The 21,687-nt window shown below is 36.2% G+C and overlaps 1 protein-coding gene across 1 annotated transcript; it reads left to right on the top strand.

The window, feature by feature from the left end:
• The first annotated feature begins 4,705 nt into the window (after positions 1–4,705).
• On the top strand, positions 4,706–21,488 carry LOC149842069 (neurochondrin family protein). The gene is made up of 17 exons (XM_089998877.1): positions 4,706–4,998; positions 5,108–5,270; positions 7,853–7,989; positions 9,776–9,879; positions 10,361–10,456; positions 11,217–11,313; positions 12,209–12,329; positions 12,433–12,635; positions 16,596–16,687; positions 16,752–16,807; positions 18,184–18,273; positions 18,379–18,478; positions 19,764–19,871; positions 19,970–20,042; positions 20,884–21,050; positions 21,153–21,210; positions 21,301–21,488. Exons 1-17 carry the CDS (start codon positions 4,839–4,841, stop codon positions 21,381–21,383), a joined length of 1,908 nt encoding a protein of 635 aa, XP_089855003.1. The 5' UTR covers positions 4,706–4,838; the 3' UTR covers positions 21,384–21,488.
• The last annotated feature ends 199 nt before the right edge of the window (positions 21,489–21,687 follow it).

Below are 21,687 nucleotides of genomic sequence, written 5' to 3'. Positions count from 1 at the left end.
ATATCATTGATCCAAATTCAAGTTGGACCTGCTCCAAATTTCATTTGATTGAAATTGCTTAGTTGGACTTTTTGGTTCCTTGCATTGGATCATTTTTTTTTAATTGACTTGAAACTATATTTAAGAACCAAATATGGTTTTAGTAGCTTCTGATTTTTTTTTTAAAGGCAAGCTGGGGTTACGCAAACCCCACCAGTTACTATTCAATTGCACCACCGAGGTTTTGAACCTGCAAAGTCTCACCATAGGGAGACGTGCAATGACAGCTCCTACCAACCAAGCGGTTGATAGTTTCTTAAAATATTGATCTAATAGAGTCCTCCATGCAGCTGAGCAATAAAATGAAAGTATTGCTTTCAGGTAGGGTGAATGTGGACCCACCCGGGGATTCCCTCGCCGAGGACAGGTCTGTTAAGTTGTTCAGTTGTCGGTGAGGGTTTCTCGTCATAAAAAAAGGAGAGTATTGGATGTATAGTTTCTTCTAAAAATAATTGGTATGAAAAAATTGGCGTGTTTCAAAAAATGCCTCGCAATTTATCAAATTCGTCGAATGGACAATATCGCAAGTTCACATTTTTTTTCTTGACCCTTTTACCCATCACATCACAGGTGTGGATTTTCCATTTTGGCACTTATGACGCAGTTTTTTAAAAAAGATTGTGAAATTTTAAACAATTTGCGAAACTCATGACGAGTTTTGCTTGATCACATGCAAAAGCCATAAAATTTGTGAAAGTCCCATAATCATAAAATTTTGGATGAGTATTGCTTAAAGTATTGCAAAAAACTTTTCTTTTTGCGAAATTTTGTATGAGCATAATATAAAAACAAAGCTAGGGTTTCACACAAACTAAGCTTTTTGCAGTCTCCAATCAGTGAGAAAATATAACTATTTCGGAAATGAAATCTGCAACTCATCATAGAGAATGTGAATGATGATGGGGGCTTATACTCTAATGAATTGTGATAGCTGGATAGATATGTTTTATCTCCATCAACACAAAGTCGACGTATTTCACAGTAAGCGTTCGATCACAAGATATGGGTGGGATAAAAAAAATCAAGAGAACTTTACAAAGTGTAGTATTTTCTCTCCATCAAAGATGTGATGATATACAATATTCTTGAGACACAAAAAATAGAGGTACCTCTGCACATACTTTATTTTTTTCTATTAAATAAGCAGTGAGAAGCAACATTCTTATGAAATAATGAAATGAATGTAATGTATGGCAAACTTCCTTTTGTGAAATAATGAAATGAATACAATGTATAAGTGACTTCACTTTGCGAAAGAATAGAATGAATGCAATATATGATAATCTTTATTTTGTGAAAGAATTGAATGAATGCAATGTACGAATGACTTCATTTTGTGAAAGAATGATGCTTCATTTTTAATCTTCTTCTCTTTTTTCATCTGGATGCCTTATTTTTGCAAACCCCAAATTTTGGCTCCCTCCAATGATTCTTTCGACGAATCTTCTGTGAATGTAAAAGCGTATTTTGCAAGAAAAAAAATTACAATACCAGTGCGATGGGAATAAGAAATTTTGCAATATCAGACTTTCATAAAATTTTGCACATACCTTACGAAATTCCTTTATGATTTAAAATGAATGAATGAAAATTCACACGCACCTTACGAAATTCATTTATGATTTAAAAAAAATAAATTAAAATTCTCATGTACATTACGAAATTCCTTAATTAAAAAAATCACAAGTTGAGAAATTCGCATGTATAATTAATTCTTATAAACATATCAATTGCCTATTATATAAAAAACACATATCAAACAAATTCATTCTTTGTTTTATATATAATTCATTCTCATAAACAAATCAATTACCTGTTACATATACAACACATAAACAAATCAATTACCTATTATATAAATAATTCATTATACTTAAAAAGTAAGAATCAAACAACTTCATTTTTTGTCATATACATAATTAATTCTTCTCAAAAAACAAGAATCAAACAACTTCGTTCCTTGTTATATGCACAATTCATTCTCCTTGAAAAACAAGCTTCAAACAACATCATTCCTTGTTATTACACAATTCATTCTCCTCAAAAAATAAAAATCAAATAACTTTATTTCCTATTATATACAAATTTTATTATCCTCAAAAAATAAGAATTAAATAACTTCATTTTCTATTATATACACAATTCATTTATAAACAAATGCATATACATGATAAAACTCTTCATCAACTTTTATTGATGCAAGTACAATAGTCACCTTTATCAATTTCCATCCACAAGTAGCTCAACTCTCATTTTTTGCGTATACAAAATGACATATTCCACAATCATACATGTAACATTCATATACCAAGTGAACAAACATGTACAAAATGAGTTAACAAATATGTATAAAAGTAATTACCAGTTTGATTACTTAGAAATATCTTGCATAATAAAGGCCATTTATTTTGCAATACAACATTAAATTGAATGAGTACTTGAATAAAAAAAATACAATATTGAAAAAATATTTTGTAAACTACAAAGAAACATGTCATAGATTTTGTTCAAAATGCATCAAATACTCATACATTACTTCTTAATCGTGTTTTCGCTTATTGTGGCCAAGTTTATGACATATATTGCACTTGTATGACACTACCTCCTTGCATTATATTTTCTGTCTTTTCACTTTAGGTCGCTTTGCTTTCCTAATTGACACTGATGGTAAGATATGAATAAGGGTCGGAGGGGCGACTGTGGAACATTATTGGCCATCAGATGAAATGAATACGTATTATATATAATTCGATATGATTCAACTGTATAAAACTTGTCAGAGTAATCATCTGAAAGATTACCCTCATATAAAATGCATGGGATGACATGCTCGCAAAGAATTTTGCTAACATGTCACTCTTCACAAGAGCATTTCATATTCTTAAGATTAATACATTAGTCATGTTTTCGGTCACGGTCTTCATAACGATGGTTGAGGCAATTCACTACTATCATGTATAATAACTTTTGTGTTTTTATTTGACGCTCCTTAATTTTTGTAATTATCTAAGACACCATAATATCCATTATTTTCTTTTTCTTAGTTTTTTTTTCATAAAGTTTTATCAATATTAGATGAAACTTATCAATAAGTGAGATTAATATCTTGTCACATATGGGGAGAACCTATGAATTAGGGCATTCCGCTATATTAGAGGTTAATCACAGGACTGATAACCCAATATATCAATTTTAACTTATCAACAATATATTTGTATATTTTTTTACTTTGCTCACGGATCTTTGAAATATGAAAATGACATTATCGTCTCATAGGTGCTTTGACGAAGCACTACCAATATGCACTAAGTGGTGTAGCAATTTTTTTCGAAATGTTCTTCATGCAATATCTATAATAATAGTTACATTATGTGCAAGGGACAACACACAAAAGCCTATTATGCCTAAATGAGATAACTGTCAGCTTTTATTTAACCTTTGACCTATCATCATCGTTAGGAGTGTTAATGGGTCAAGTTTCGGGTATGGTATTGGGTTTGGACCTATGTCTAATCATGTCCACTATAAGAAAAACCATACCCAGACCCGATAAGAACTAGATGAACCAAACCCTGATCATACCCAGTAAAGCCAATTTTTTTATCATTTTTACATTAAAAAATTACGTGCCTTAATCAAAACTCGGGTTGGGTCTAAGTCTGGTATAAAATTTCACAAACTATACCCGGGTCCATGTATTAATAATAGGACCTTTGGGTGCGACACAAACAGACCCTAAGGCTGGAGGGCTAAAGATAGGTCATGTCACACGGATACTCCATTTTGTCTCTCATTCAGTATATCTACCAGTTTGCATGCCAAACAGATTGACAAACCAAGCTTTCTTTCTTTTTATTGAGAGGAAAATGAGAGGTGTATTAATAATAAAGAAGTAGCACAGTAGCATCGTAGAAGGACGACAAGAAGCCATCCAGAGCCAATTAGGATTCAAAACAGAGTTGGACGTAAACATATAAAGCACATTTATCTTCAATCCAGTGCAAGTCTGGGCCCGACCATGTCAAAGAAGTTGCATTAAATCAACCCCATGGACCCCTGCAGCTGTGAGATTTTGATGGTTGAAGATTCATGCATTCCCTTCCTTCCAAATCTTCCACCATGCATATATAGCAAATGCATCACTGATTTGGATTGCAGTGTTGGAGTCGGATCTCAAACCCGGTACGACATTGCGGGTTCGAACCTTTCAACTGGGGTGCAAATGGCTTAGGTTTGATTGAATATCCAATCCAAATCCAACACATTGTTTTAAAATGCTAATCTCCAAAGCAAGATCAAAATGTTCAATTTAGATAATATTTGGATTCACTTAATTGAATTACTTTGAGATACAGATCACAAATTTAACATCAAATATATTCCAAATTCGTATCAAATAAGATCTCTTTGCATTTTTTACATTAAAAAAAAACAAAATCTGTTTTAGTCTATTTTTTGGGATCCAAGTTCCAATGATACCATATATATTTTCGAATCTGGACTCAACCCTACCTTCAGGAATCGGGTCCGGATTCGGGTTCAGATCCACTGGATGTTTCCTAATTCGGACACGAATCCGGCGTGGTTCGGACCCATCCCTGAGCTTCCATAAAAGAGAACGTTCGGCTTCCTCTTTCGAAACCACCACTCTTTCGTGTTGCCTGCCGCCCATTCTTGTTCGAGAAGGAACGCGCGAAGCCCTAATCTCCCTCTCTAGAGTCCTCTCCTTTCCCTTCGACATCGAAAACCCACTATTCGGCTCTCTTCTTCTTTCTCTGTAATCTTCTTCGCGCGCAGTGATGGACGATTGCCTGAAGCTTCTGAAAGGGGAGAAAGACGAGCAGAAGTTCGCCGGGCTGCTCCTGGCGACCAAGCTTTGCCAGGGAGACGACGAAGCGTCGGTTCGCAAGATCTACGACGCCGTCGGCTTCCGATTCCTTCACCGCCTCTTGCGAACTGGTAACTTCTTCTTTTCTTCACCCTTTTTGGTGCGCGGGTTTCTTCCGGAAGTTTTTTGAAGAGTAGGGAGATTGCGAACATTTTGAATTGGTCGCGTTCTGGTGTTTAGGGCTGGGGAAAAGCGGCGCCGGGAAAGGAGATGGCGAGGAGCGGGACGATTACCTGAAGCTTGCCGTGACGGTGCTGGCGACATTTTGCCGAGTTCCGGAGATTGCGTTGTCCAAGGATGTTCATTCCACGGTTCCACTTTTCGTTGAGATTTTAACGAATAAGTGAGTTTTTTTTTTTCCTTTTTGCAATTTCTTTTGATGGATTTGCACATATCATCAATCCGTTCTTCAGTTTTCCACGTATAGATTTTGCTATGTTTATTGTTGTTAGTTGGAGTTTGTTTGAGGTGTCGTTTGAATTCACCTGAACATGCTAGTGTAGATATCCGCGTATTGAATTTTGATTCGTGAGATCTTGTTTTTTGCCGTGACGGAGCAGGCAAAAAACTCACTTATTCTTTCCACTTTTTATCCTAGCGAAGAAAGTACTCGTTTTGCCATTTGGTATTTGAGAAACGTGTTATGCTAGAAATTTCAGTGCTTAATCATGATATATTGTGTATAGTAGTTCGTACTGATGGATTAGCTCCGCTGATGAAGTGCTATGGTTGAATTTTTATGCTCGTTTGAATTCGGTCTGCATCCTTGTTTGCTATTTGGTCAATTAGTGTGTTTAGTGGCAGTGCTAAATCAACACATTCAAAAATTAATATACACGGAGCAATGAAAACTATTTCTAAATCATAATTATGCTCAATAGGTTTGTGGATTGTGCATGGAGTAAGACCAGATATGTGGTTTCTGATATCTGGGAAACAAAATGTAGGTCATGGTGAGCTTTTTCACTTGGGTAATGTTTGATGCATCTAACTATTTGGAAGGCTGAGACGAGTTGGAATATTGTGTTTTCCTTTATAGTGCACTCTCCCCACTTACCCCAGTCTATTGGATAAGTGGTTGGATTTAAGCACCTATATTAGGAATAAGACAACGGTGATCAGAATATTAGTTTGCTGTTGCTGCATGGGTGGGTACAAACTACAAACGTGTGTTGATTATGTTAGTACATTAAGAACATTTTATAGATGACAAGACACTTTCCACTGTATGCCACAAAAATAGGAGATGTAAATTTTGGGTGTGGTTCTAACCACGTTTGAATTAGCTGGAAACTGGTGGTTTAGCAAATTAGCACTATCCAGGTTAGAAAGTACCAAGCCTCATTATTCTGCAACCATGTCGGTGTTGGATAGCGTTGAAGAGTGTGTCATTGGAATGGTTATGCAAGTTTAGTTTATGTTTATCCTGTTAATATTTTGTATCATGTGATAGATTTATGTATAATATATTTCTTGGAGCACCTGTAAACAGCATGGTTTGCTTGTTTATGGTTGGAATTTGGTTATTTTATGATGGCTGTTGGTATTTAGAGGCATCTTTGATTTTACTTTCTCTTGCTTGGACTTATATTGGTTTATACAATTTTGTGCTATGTCACATAAATACGGATGTGGGAATAGGACACGATACAGATATGCTTGGTACAACACAGCATGTCCCAAAAATTAGGACACAGGGGCACAGCCGTATACACGTATTCGATGGGCAGACCAGGGCCTAGTTCCATATGTTACTGGACTGCACAGCCAAGTGACATGCCACATGCTGGTCAACAGGACCATGACCCATTGCCGGCTAGATTGACTCCCAAAGGCTGGCCCAGGCCTTGCTCAGATGGTGTGGTGCCCAATCATGATTGCATCCATGATTACATATGCATGTTATTAACAATAACAGATATTTTTGGTTATGGAGAAAATATTGATCAATTTAGTGTTGGTGTCTTTTGTGGCTTGTTTGGACTAAGAAAATATTGGGGGACATGATGATGCCTGAATGCTTGCTTAACAAAACCTAGGCAAGACTAATGTTACTGTTGTGATTTGGTCTTTTGGTCTTGGAACAACTTAACATGCATAGGGTTCTAGTTGGCATGTGATGCACTGATGACCAAGTTTACTTTTAGTAATAATTTGGTATGGTTTTATTTTTTGTCTCAGGTTAGCCAACACCTTATATTGTCTAATTTATTGCAAATTTCTTTACAATCACTGAACTCATTTTTCATTCAAAAGTTGAAAAGTATAAGAAATTGATATATTTTATGAACTTCCCATGATTGCACTTTCTTTTTAGTTCTTCTTCTCTTGAAAGCTATTTTTACTACTGTAGACTTGCTGTGACATTTGCATTGTTTAGGTAAAAAAATTATCCAGGCCTCATAAATTGGGAGTGTTCTGGTTTTGGAATGAATTTACATGCTTAGGCTTGTATTCAGAAGAACTGTAATGGTGTCTCCATTTTACTCTGGCTTTGATGATTATTTATTTCTGTTTTTTGTTAATCAAGTTGATGCCTTTTTATCTCCACTTTGTGTTACACTTCTTTAAAATCAGCTACTTCTGTTTTCATACTTAACTAAGCGAAAAATGAGTGCTGTGTACATTGAAATGCTTCCAACTTTTATATTTAATTGGCAGGTTAGGGACAACGGAATGTAATATTTTTTTTATAAATAATGAATTTTATGGAGTTGCTCTTATTCAACTTCCCTACAGGGAGAATTAAAACCAAAATCTACTGTTTTAGATAGAGAAAGTGTAATAAACCATTTACCAATTGGGCCTAGTGGATGAACGTGTTTAGCTTATGCAATTTCTTTCTTTGTTTCATAAACAACATTTAGTCACAGAACTTGCCTCAAGGCTGCTTTGATGAAATTGTTTTGATATGTACTGTTTCAGGTCTGATGCATCCCTTGTTGGAGAATGCTATGAGTGCTTATTATTGATAGGAAAAACTTCTCCAGATGGCCCAAAATTGTTGTTTGACTCTGGGGTCATTAAGGTTCTCTCCTCACATATGTCCAATTTACCGGATGGTATTAATCTAACTTGGTATGACAGGAGTTACTTTATGATTTTCATTATGCTTGTTTTGATTTAGTGTTTCAGAATTCAGCTTTTGATAGATCAGATTTTTGTTTTTGCTCCTTAACTATGTTTCTTTTTTGCCTCTTAGTGATGCTGATTGTGGCTAATAATAGACATGCATTATTTTTGTGTTCTCCTATTTCTTTAGAATCTCATGTAGGATTGACATTACCCTATTTCCACTACTTTTGGAAGCTAACTTAGATGGTCATGGAGAAAGATGCAACCTTAAGTGATTCTGTTCCCCACCAAGCATCCCACTTCCTGGAAATGGATCAAAAGTGTATTTTATCAGAACATGCTCCTACCTATGATGAGCAAACAGGGAGAATATCTCCGTGGGAAACAGCAAGAAGAAAAAGGATTATAGTAAACTGATCTCTAGTCCCTACTTATTGTCTTCAATTCCACCTAAAAAAGGATTATAATGAAGAGCAGGACACTAAGAAAAAGGAAAAATTATAATGAAGAACCAGCAAGTACACATGAGCTTTATAAAATATGAATACTTTTTTTAATTAAAATACTCTGCAATGAAGGTATTCCTTGAGTTAAAAAAGAATGCAGCAGTTTGAATTGGAACCTGTTTGAAGGAAACAACACAGAAAAAGGAAAAATTATAATGAAGAACCAGCAAGTACACATGAGCTTTATAAAATATGAATACTTTTTTTAATTAAAATACTCTGCAATGAAGGTATTCCTTGAGTTAAAAAAGAATGCAGCAGTTTGAATTGGAACCTGTTTGAAGGAAACAACACATAAAATGGAGGACAGTATTTATTCCTTCTTGAGACACTTTGATTTTTCCATTGCAATTTTTATATTCACATTGACTTTGTGTATGTGTATGCATGTCTGCATGCCTGCACACGTGCAGGGAGGAGGTGCATGTGCATGTGTGCATGCATGCTTACATGTATGGGTTGGAAAAAATACAAGTATTGTGTGTATGGATTTCTCAAACAAAATTGATTTGTGAGATTATGCTTCCTCATTAATTACATTCTGGAAATTAATTTTTGCCATCATTAGCAGCATAAATTATCTCCAAATGGTATTCATGCAACACATTGGGACAAAAAAATCTCAGCAAAGTCAACCCTTGCCACTGTTTAATGGCAGTTCTAGCCCTCTACATTCAGTTAATCTATTACTTTTGCATTTAATACCTTTCTTAACTCATGGAAGAAGTCCATTCTCCACAAAAGAAATGTTGTTAGGTGGCATAGATTTTTTGAACTAATTTTGCTGAAGCATGTGCATTGTGTTAACTCCTAAGGTCCCAACCACCACCAATATTGTGATGAGAATATTGAAGCTCAAATCATTCTCATAGACTGTTCCGTGGTGAAGATCTAGATCAATATGGCAATTGTAGCTCACATTTGTTTCAATACTTCCAGTTATATTTAATGGTTCAGTGCTTTGCACCTGGACCTGTATCTAACCTGGGTGTCACCGCCTGGAACATATACTTTTTAGTAAATTGGAATTTACACCACTTAGGTTGGTTTTATTGGTACCCACTTGGAATTGGATTTACTTGTAAGGATTGAAACTTATTAAATTGTAGTTCAAAATTTTTTGACACATTCAATGTAGTTCACTCTGTCTCTAAAACAACCATTTTATTTTTCTGCTTTCTTGTCTTGAATGTCTTGGCAGCTGATTGTGGCTGCTATTTGCTGGCCAAGTCTTTTTCATGCTCAAAGGTTTAAGTATTCTATGCAGGTACTCCAGCAATGGGGCTATCCATGCGTATTGTATTGATAATACTCAATAAGCTGCCCTTGGACATGATTATACAACAAAATTCAGAAGAATTGGCATGCATGGTATGTACATTGATGATTTGTTCAAGATATAATATTGATGTCGTTATTGATATGTTCTATATTTTCCACATTAAAAAAATCTTGTGTATTTTTTCTTTAAAACTATGTCACATGTATATGGATGCGGAAATGGGGCACAATGCAAATATGCTTGGTATGACATGACAATTCTCAAAAACTAGGAAATGGGGACATGGCCGTACATGCATGCATACATGTATGTATGTGTGTATAACAACAAATAAACTGGTTTGACTGCATCCATGAAGTGTCCTGGGGTATCCAAGTGTCACGTTGTATCTACACGAGGTGTGTATGGCACATGCTATTGAAATGTTCATGCGACATAGCTTTAAAAGAGTTATGTATTTTTGACAGAGATTGGGTATTAAATGTCTATGAATTCCTTTAATATTCTCCATTCTCTGGAAAATTCTTTCTTTTCCTGCAGATTTGTTGATCAATTTAACTAATTTTTCAGGTGGTAGCAGTGGCTAGACAGTTTGCCTTGTTGCATTCTGCTCTCAAGTTTGAAGCACTACACATACTCTCAGCTATCTTGTCTTTTCATCATGTGGTACTCACATTTGCCTTGTTATGACCTGAAGATAATGCTCCTCTTGCAATGTGTTTTATCGTTGATGCATATTTGGCACTAAATCTCCTTTTGAAGAATGCTGTATTCTTTTGGGCCAGTAGTTGTAATAGCTTTGTGTGATTGTTACCATTCTGATCCTAGTGACTGACTAGGGTTTAACCCTACTCTAATATTATAAGTCATAGTGTGACTCCATTTTATGTTGCAATATTGTGACTGAATGATGTTATCTTGCAAATGTCATTCAATTGTAGTTTTTAATGATTTGAGATATGCTTCCTGTCATTTTTGTGCATTTGGTTGCCCCAATGTGTTTTGATAATTGGAAGTTTTCAGAGTTGATTGACAATAGGTTTGGGCATTTTGACAATTCTTTTTGGTGTATTTGTAATATCAATCACATGCTACTTGTTTTCTACATTATGCTTCATGTTCTGGGGTGTACATGGGTTTGTAATATGTCAAAGCCCTTGTTAACATATGCAATTTCAAATGATGCATCAAATATAAGGTTCAGTACTGTAGTTTTAATGAAGACATTGATTTTAATACTAAGTAGCTCATATTTTGCATTATCATTGTGAACGGGTGATGAAAACGTGTTCGAGAATTAATTTTGCTTGATATGCAAGATCTTTTGTGCATTAATTTCTGGTGCATGTTGCTTTAGGGAAAAGGAAAATGATCAGCTTACTGTGCTCCTTTTATCAATTGTCTTACCACTTTCACATGTCCCCAGGAACCTCTTCACCAGTCTCTAAAATCAAGATCTAGCAATCACACTTGGGGAACTTATATAGGTGTTGGCGTCATTGCCATTTTGCAGAACCGTGTTGGTATGGTACACTTCTACTTAAAACATTAGCATCATCTACAATTGCATAAGGGGGAAGTTGACTAGTTTTTAACAAGTGCATGTGTGCTCCAACTTTTATTCATTTTGATAAAAATGCTTCCTATCTTGTTCTGATGGATGGGGCTAGAACTTATACAGATGCATTTCTAGTTAGGAACTTAATACAGGAGCACTTATTTAGATATTTCAATTATCTGACCTAATCTACATTCCTGTTGAATGAATCTTATAGAAATGCATTTCAAGTTATCCTGATGTTGGAACATAATATAAGAGCACTTAGGTAAATGTTTCAATTATCTGCACTAATTACATTGCTGATGGATGAATGAAGTGGTCATCTTAAGTTGAAGTCTTCAAGAAGTCATATTCTTTCAGCCGCAGAACTATGGTTTTTTTAAGAATGAGGATAATACTTGTTTTTGCAAAGTGTGAATATTCTTCACCGATTTCAAACTTCATTAGTTTATCGTTTTGGAGCACATTTTAACATAGAAATACTAATTGATTGCATTTGGACCTTCATTAGGTAGAAGTAGAACCATGACGGCCAAAGCTTGTCTGCGGCTACCATGCCTTGGGTTGTGGGTCACAAGTTGCTCGGATCCAGTAGATCCATAGGCACTGTGCTAGGATCTATCTTGTGAAGATCGTTAGGTGCCTCCCAGGTGCCAGGGCCTTCCTAGTCTTGGGAAGTGCTGTATTATCCAGCATTTACCATTATCCTTTATTTGATGAAATAATGATGCTTTGTACAGTAATATATGATTGGATCACCATACAATATTGACTTTTTGATAAAAGAAGCACACACGTGTCATTAATGTTTCATGTTAGAAGCCTTAGACAGTAAGGATGCTTCCTGTAAATTGCAGCTACCGCTGAGAAGCTTGAGGCTCTTGCTCTGGCGGAGTCAATGATGAATATTTTTGGCGAAAGTTGGCTGGTTAGTACCAAGGATTTACCCAATGCTGCTGAACCCACCCCAGTTGATAGGTTTGTCTACAATTGATTATCTCTTAATGATTCATCCTTATCTTCGATGTAATCCTGGTTTTTGTCCCTTTACTCTGTTTTATGGGTTTTAATGTATTTCTAGGTGCCTGTTGCTTGTATTGGAGACTTCAAGAATTGAAGTTGCTGTTCTTTTGAATGAACTTGCTTATTTGAAATATGAGGCATCCAAGGATTCTAGGGCCTCTTCATCTCAGGCTCTTCTTCTCAAGCAACGAAACCTAGCAACGGCATATTCTTTGATGGAAAAGATAATCAAACTGATCTCAAACCTATTTGAAGTTGAAGGTGCATTCCACTTTCTAGCTGTTCCAGTTTTCTCTGAGAAGGCCTTCCTATTAGTTGTATGTTTAGATTTTTTCTTTGATTCTTTTCTTGATTGCTTATGTTCTTTGTCTAGTCTGTCTGCATAGTGGTCTGCCTCATTGCTTTGTCCAAATCTATAAAATGCTACGTCACATGGGTGCGGGTGCGGCGCAATTTAAAAAATTTTGGACACGGGGACTCGGCTATATATATATTTAAATAAATAAATATATATATATATTTATATATAAAAGACTCGATCAAAGTTGTGCCCATTAGGGGACAGGTGATGAGTTGTGAAGCCTGATTTAGGGGTTTTTCCTTAAATTCTGTAGCCCAGAAAAATGTTAATTTTTTTTCAAAAAATGGACCAAAATGACCCTGGGTGCGTTGACCACACCCAGGGTCGGGTTGACTGAGTCCGAGCTGCACCCGTGTCCGCATCCGTGTCGGTGCGTGTCGACGCGGGTGCGGCGACCTTGGAGCTGAGTCCGTATGACATAGATAAAATGTGAAATGACGGTACTTGTTCCTTATGATAGTTACCTAATTCAATGGGTCGATCATATTTCTTGTTCTTTTTTTTTCTTCTAAACTGACTAATGAGTGTTTTAATATAACTGTACTAGATCACCTTGACCTCATTATAAGTTAGCATAGAGAGATATCGATAAGTTCCATACACAAAGATGCATGCAGACATGATGTAATCTGATTCTGTCAACCATGTGAAAAGTGCAAATCCAAGTAGAAAGGAAACAACTTTTCTACATATGTTGTTGACCATGGCTGAAGGAAAAAAAATTAAGTGCATGAAGCTAAGGGCCTGTTTGGAATCTGGTAGGCCTGTTTGGAATCTGGTAGCTAGGATGGGCGTTTATGCATTTGGTGTTCCCGAGGTAAAATCTTGGTCAAACTACCTTGGTGGTCCCGTTTGGAATCTGGTAGATGGGATGGGCATTTATGCATTTGGGATGGGAAGTGAGACACTTTCTCCTTTGTATTTACACTAAAGAACGGATTTGGCAGCTGCCACTTCTTCAAATGCATAAACGCACATGATTCCATCCCAGCTACCAGATTCCAAACAGGGCCTAATTGTATTCTCTTTATATCATAGTCACCAATTTTAGTATCGGCTATATCTTAGCAAGGCTATCTCTCACGATATTATAGGTTTGGTGATGAATCTCAGGAAAATCTTGCGTCTTAAAGAATTAAGAAAATATAAAAGTAACAAAAATAAGTAAGGATGTTTAGAGAATAAAATGTATGTATACTAAAAGAAATAAGTAAAAAATATAAAGGAAGGAAGAAAAACAAATTTAAGATGTAGAAAATAAATAAAAACAGCAAAAAAATTGATACTATTGCATATTCTCATGATAATATCACAATATGACCAAATTGGCGTTATTTTGAAAATATCGCAATGTTTTACCTCTAATATCTTTGCTGAAAATACAGTGATAGTATCACGTTATTTTGAAAATATCGCCAATATCTGTGACAGAGCTTTATATATAGAGAAAATAAGAGGGAACACTGATAGATTTTGGGTGAAGTTTGTTTTTCGGGGTTGTGCTATCCGTAGTTACTACAAAATATGGACAAGTATGACCCTCTTAAAGGGTTCCATATATACATGTCTAAAGAGGTAAAAGAAACTGTCAAAAGATTAGTATACTACATATGGACATAAAAATTGCGACATTTTCCACAATGGTTCCATCTTGCTTTTACATTGCTTTCATTTTTGTTTCTTGCTCATTTCTCTTGCCGCTTCCTGGAAAAATTCCCCTTATGTTTCACCTATGTTACTTGGACACTGACACGGGTGTCAGTGTCGGACACGGAAAGAAGTGTTAGACATGGCGGGTCTTAAAAACTAGACACTTGGACACAATTAACTAACTAACTATATATATGAGAGAGAGTGAATTATGCAAACTAAACCATAAAATATAAAATACACATTCTTTTCTCATTACATTCTAATCTTTGATGATTTACACAAATGTCAATGATGTAATATGAACACGTAAGATTTTGAGTGCAAAAACTCGAAACAAATCATCAAGACTAATGAGAGTATCGGATGCTTGATGCGTGATGGATACTTCCCAGGTAATTATCTTCCAACTCTAAAATACTCTTAAGTGTCGACAAAGCTGGACACCTGTCTATGATACCAACACTGGACACGGGTATGACACTCGCTGAACACGGCATGTTGAGACACACACGGGTATGACATTCGCTGGACACAGCATGTCGAGACATCTTTTAAGGTGTCGGACACTTGACACACGTGTCCAAATTTTTGGATACTCCTAATTTTAAAAACGGCGTGTCGGTGCTGTGTTCAGGAGTGTCGGTGTCGGGAAGTGTTCGACACCAATACTTCAGCCTAGGTGAAGTGTCCATGTAACATAGATTGTTACACCACAAATTTTCTTGTCTTGTCGCATTGATGACTGCTTTCATCGTACCTGTGTTGTATTCTAGTAATTTTTTTGCCCAACATGCTTTTCAACGGTCTAGGTTCGTATGCCTTTGGAGTTTGGACAAAGGTCGTCTAGGTACTAAAGACATGGAATTGATGAACAAGGCACTGCTGATGAAGTGGCTATGGCGTATCAGCAGGGATGATGGTAGTTGAACCAGTCTCCTCAAGCTAAAGTATCGTTTTGAAGGATGAGCATGGCAATGGAAAACTATCAATGGTCCGTTGGACCAGGCATTTGGAAGAGGTAGAGTAGCTTGGTTCAGCCATTTGTCGAGAGATCTAAGGTGCATCCAGGTTCAGGTATGAGAATTGAGAACCTTCTTTTGTGGTGATTGTTGGGCTGGGAACCACTCTTTAAAGGATGATTTCTCATCTCTATTTAATTTGGTTAGACATCAGGTTGTGCCAATGGCGAATAATTGAGATGAAATATATGGATAGAAGGTGGATTTGAGAATACCATTACGTGAAGATGAAATTCTTGTATGGTTTATATTTTATGAATGTTTTGAATGACTTGAAACGATCAGTTGGGAAAAACTCCTGGATAGGATCTGCTATTGCAGATGTCTCAACAAAAGCGTGGTGTATGCATCTTTCCCTAGCAGAAACTGCCCTTTGCCGACCAAATCCATATGGAGTGTGGGCCCTTCCCCTAGAGTGAAGTTCTTTCCATGGCAGATGCTTAGGGATGCGGTCTACACACAACAACTCTGGCTTTCAATTAACAAATCAATGTTCCCTCTGCTATAAGGACAGGGAGCCCACCCAACATCTGTTCACAGACTGTATTCTTTCAACAACTCTTAAACCTATTTTGGCTTGATATGAGGTAGCACCTTGATCATGCAAGGGATCTAAGGACGCTGATTTGGGCTAGTGGTATCAGAAAAAAGGGCAAAAAGTATTATGTGATTTGGAAATAGTAGGTTCTTCAATCATGACGGGAAATTTGACTTCAACGCAATGGGCAGGTATTTGAAGAGTAGTGCAAATTGGTAACCTTGATCCATCTATTTGTACAGAGTGAGGTCCCAATTTGGGCCAAAATAAAATGGTTGATGCTGGCTTATCCTGGTTAGGAACTGAGAGAAGTTTGTAGAATTTAGATCGTTTCTTTATGACCCAAAACTAAGACGTTCATTTTCTTGCCTGTAATCTGTTTGTATAAGTGAGTCCTTGTCGGGCTTTTCTTTATTACAATTTAAGCTTCTCTTTTTCACCAAAAAAAAGTTCCTGTGCACTAAAGATACACCACACTAAAATATCTTGGACCTTTTGTTATATATTGAGAAATTTTAATGAATTTTTACCTTCATTATTTCCATGCTTTTGCATTCTTATCCAGTATCGCTTTTGCAGGTTGATGTTAGGCTTATTCTGTGGTTGTCTTATGATGTTCATATTTTTTTCTTTTTCTGGAGTATCTGCAGGAAGTGCCATTAGTGAAGGAACCTTAATCAAGGCAATGTCTGGAATTACAGAGACCATCAATTTGGTTTTTGATTTCCTCCAAGATGCAAAGGTATATTTCCTGGCTCACTGTAGTTAGGTATGCAAGTTTACTGAATCTGTGGAGACTTTTGCAGGAACATGGATGCATGAAAGGAGATGATCTATTGGCCTCTGTACGTATCATTGGAAGGTGTGCCTAGTATGCTTGATTATTAACCTGTTCTTTTGTGGTCCAAGCTATGCCACAGGTTCAGCTATGATCTTTTGATCATTATTAGGAAGATTAAAATCTAGTAAATTTTTAATCTTTCGTTATGTATTTTTTAAATATTTATTTTGTGGCATTCAAATGTTGTGTTTAACCACTGTTTGCTGAATCTTTTATGTGAAATGAGGAAATGGTGGATCTTATGTGGTGTCCCCTACCTTCTAAAGTTAGCTATTGAATCCTTGTCCTCATACATGCTGCATTCAATTATGAATGCAATTGGAGAATCTTTGAGAGGGTACTCGAATAAATTAGTTTCTATCAAGGAAGTTTTTATGTTTAGTCTTCAATGCAGAATCTTTATGCTTTTCTACTTTCTTTTAATTTTCATAACCAATTTGTTTTTCTGAAAATTTAAAGTGCACACAAAAGAGAGGAATCATCACTCACAAGAAACTAAGGACTTATTTGGATTATATTAATGTTTAGATCTAAACAAAAACAAAAATAAGAGAGTTGCTAGATGTTCCCAAGATGTTTTATTAAATCCCAACTACATGGTTGGAAGGGGGAGAGATGGGGAAGAATGATAAGAAAATAAATAGAAACAAAATTGAAATAAATACTTCTTCCCTCTTTTAAAAAAGTGGGTGTGTTCCTGTTTTTATTTATTGTGAGTTGTTGGAAATAAATAGAAATAAAACAACCTTCAAAACTAAACCCCTGTTTGGATGACTATAAATAACTTCATGTCATTTACTCATTTATACTTATTTTAAATAGTTAGTTTTGGTGTTTGGATCTCTTTCTTTCTTTTAATGAGCTTTTATAAAATTGATAAGTATTCACCCCTTTTTCAAAAACAATGGAGGACCTATTTTTTTTCACAACTTATTTTCTTCCACTGCACCACCATCACTGCCAACACCATCATTAACATCACCACTTCTCCACCACCACCAGCAACCACCATTACCAACTCCGTCATCACCACCCTTTTAGCCACCACCATCACTGACACCATCACTACTCATGCTGATGTCCTTTTTTTTCATTCTAGTTTAAATAATTTGTGATCCAAGCATTCACTTAAAATAAAGGCAAGATTCTTCTTTATAAAATGTGCTTTAATTTATGTATGTAAACAATAAATAAAAACAGATCCAAACAGGGCCAAATATTGAAAATAAACTTAAATAAAAAGACACCTCTTTATAATTGAGACAAACTAAAATGGCCTTGTGCTAGTCCATTATAATGGGTTACAATGGTCTAAAGTAAAACATAAATGGCCTTGAGTATTATTGATTCTTCTATTGTAATATTCTTGGATAAGCCTTTGATTTTATTCGCTATAGCTATCTTGCAGAAACACCTTTTGCATTCAAGGAGAGAGTCGGAGAGCTTTTGGATTTCATTCTCTTGGTTGAAGGTGAAGCTGAAGAAAGGTTTTTGTCGACTTAAAGTGTTTTTTTTAATTAGTGATTGATAGGTATTCCTTCACTGTATTGCGGTTCATGTTGATGTATCAACTTTCCTTGTTTGCTTTCCAGTTCCTTCTACTCGATCTGTTTTTTGCTTCCAATGCTGTGCCAAACAACAATGGAGGGTAAACGTTGCAAGACTCTGGTTTCATGTGGAGGGCACAAATTGGTGAGGCACGCTGGACAGAAATTTCTTTGACTATACTTACTGTGATTATTCTAATTGTGGTTATGACCATCATCTTTTACTTTTTACTATTGTTTTTTAAAATACATCGGTATTTGGATTGTGAAACAATAAGAAGGCTGATGTGAAGTTGTTGGTTCTCAAGTGAATGTGGCCTCTCCTTGTTCTTTTTCCTGTAGCTAGTTCTTATTTTCTTGCTGCCAATTTTGTACTTCAGCTTATTTGACACTATCTTGAGGATCTGACAAGCATTTAAAGTGCTTATGTGGAGCCTTCTATAGGATAAACAGTGTTTAGTTCGCAGTAGGTTGAACATGGAAACCTATGTCACATAGGTGCGGGTGCGGATGCGGCACTTTAAAAAAACTTGGGTGCGGGGAGGATATATATATATATATATATATATATATATATAATTTTTAACAGTTTTAAGTTAACACTGTGTATTTGTGTGCATTTATGTATATATATATAATATAGATAAAAATAGACTTGATTAGGGTTAACTGAATCTACTTTTGGATAGAAATGGTTGACTTCACCAACACAAAGGAAGCCGTGTCCAAGTGTCGCACCCACTTGGGTGCGGGTGCGACGTGGGTGCGGTGCCCTGTTAGAAGAGTCCGTGTGACATAGATGGAAACCTAACAAGTCTAAAATGTACTTTAATTCCTTAGCAAGTGGTCCTCATGTTGCACCTGAAATTTGAGCAGGCATTCATCTGAGTTGGTTAATGTTAGGCGAATCCGGTTAATCTCTTTTAGTTTGGTGACTTTTAGAAAACACGATATTGTATACGCGAATCCTTTATGGCTTTGGCGAGATTTGTTACAATAGGATGTGGTGGTATTTTTATCTTTTTAAAGGATCACATACATGCAAGCGCTCACACACATGCACACTCTTTAACTTGAAAATTACCTATAATTTAGTTGATTTTTATTAAAAATTAATATGTTCTTCCATCCAAAATAGTCTCTCTCTAACATCTACATAGGATTCCCATACAGGTGGCTTTCCTAATCTCTCTCTCTCTCTCTAACATATCTACAGGATTCCCATGCAAATAGCTTTCCTTATCAGGTTAAAAGTCATAAAGTGTGTGCACATGTAGTAATTTATATGTGCTCACTATTTGCTGATGAATGACATGAAAATATCAACTGCCACATTTTTTCTTCTCCTCTATATATTTTATGTCTGTGTATGTGAAACCATCCTACCAATGCCGATCATATACTTTTTCTCCCCTTTTCTTGGCTCTCAGGTTATCAAGTTTCTTGCAAACTTTATCAGACTAAACAATCAATTAGCTGAGGACAACGTTGGTATTTTATTCTTTGCTTGTGAAACTATCTTAAATATTCTTGTGAAGGTAGGTTGTTCTGACTCTAGTTATCTAATGAGCTTTTTCTCTGGCTGCTGCTGCAATGTTCATCAAATTGTTCTATTGTTTGCCATATCTGTCTCCAGGTTGAGGACATTCAAATTCCTCTTGATGTGGTGGATTTTCTTTCCCTTCTGCAAGCATTTGCTGCTCTTGCAGGTTCGTTGTGTCTTTATTTTGGCTTACTCATGAATGATGGCCTTTTTGCATTGAATTCCATGTGAAATTATTAAACTTGAATGTTATATTATATTATTGAATGCACAAGATTCTACATGTCTAAAATCATGCCCTTGATAGCACGCAGTTTCACTAAATCCTGAAAGCTACATTCATCATTCCCCTAACACTACTACTACAATTACCTTTTACTGGAAATGTGCTAGTGCCCTGCACCAAGCAAACAAACAAAGAGAGAGAGAGAGAGAGTGTGTTACAACCCGAATTTAAGAAGATGGTGCGGATCCGAGCTCCAGGAACCACACGCCTCTCCCTGCAGGCATTGAGGGCCGTTCAGGCCTAGGTGGGACCCAGGAGAATGACGTGGCAACTGACATGACTTCCCATCTATCTAAGAAGCTTCCGGTAACTCTAGGCTCCCTTCTCGTTCAGACTCTGTACAGATTCAACTGAATCTTGAGTGCCTAACAGATAGAGAGAGCAGTAACCTCTTCATGCTGTGCTTGAAAAAAGAATAATATATTTCAAAAACTTTGTAATTGGCTGCTTGAAAATAAAAGCTTGTCTAAAGCGGTTTCTATTGTGACATTCTATATGAAAGAGATTTCATCGACCTTTCAAAATTATATTTTTTCTGCTCGTGCACCTGTTTGTATGTGGGACTTGGATGGAACTTACTGTTAAGAGATATAGTAGCAGTGACACTAATGATATTATGGCATTGCATTCATTAATGTAGGATTAGTTTTATATCTTCTAGATGCTTCACAAGCAGCTGGCTTAGCATGACTTAGAAACTGTACTGATTAATTAATTTCAGGTGGTAACAACAATGACAGTTCCATTATCATGTTGGCTGCAAGCATCTGCATTTTGGTTCTTGTTTTAACATCTGAGGATGCTCTGTTAAGAAATCATGGCATCGACCAATGCATCTATGATAGCATATCTCAGCTTATTGTGCGGAGCTTGGAGATGTGCAGACAGGTGATTTAAGTTGTTCCTCAAGTATTTGCCCAGTCCCCTGCTGCTTTTATGGGCTGCAAATACATTGTTCATACTTCATACACTACCACTGTTTCCTTCCAGGGTAAGGCGTGGAGCATTCTGGAATCAGAACTTGATCTTTGTAAAGTAGTCACTGAAGGTGTAAACCTCATTTTAGCATCATTATTTCCATTTTTTATATCAAGACTTGGAGGTATGTAGGTCTCAATTATCAATTCCCATCATGCAGGTTACACTTGCTGTGCCAGTCGCTTCCCACATATCAAACTGGCGGTTGAGATATCCGGTTGCCTCCAACATTTGAGAATATGATATGCGCCACCACCTGTATGATATCTATCTTTCGCTTCAGGCTGTCAGGATTGACTTGTAACAGATGTTTTTAATTAATCCAATGCAATGTCTATGCGCACGTTAACTATGGTGCTAGAGGTTTAAGATAGGGACATCATCAAAGAGCATCTAGCATTCAGTTACGGAAATTCATGTTTGGCTTTGTTCTATCTAAACAACTTTGGTTCTCTACCAGTTAAGAGAGAGAAAGGTAAATCATAAATGTCGAATAGTTTCCTGATAATATGAGCTTGAAAACCGCTCTTCTTCAGGAGGAAGGTAT

The sequence above is a fragment of the Nuphar pumila genome, chromosome 3 (genome assembly GCF_984573655.1).
Source record: "Nuphar pumila chromosome 3, dmNupPumi1.hap1.1, whole genome shotgun sequence".
NCBI lineage: Eukaryota > Viridiplantae > Streptophyta > Magnoliopsida > Nymphaeales > Nymphaeaceae > Nuphar > Nuphar pumila.
This window is presented reverse-complemented; position numbering and strand designations above follow the sequence as displayed.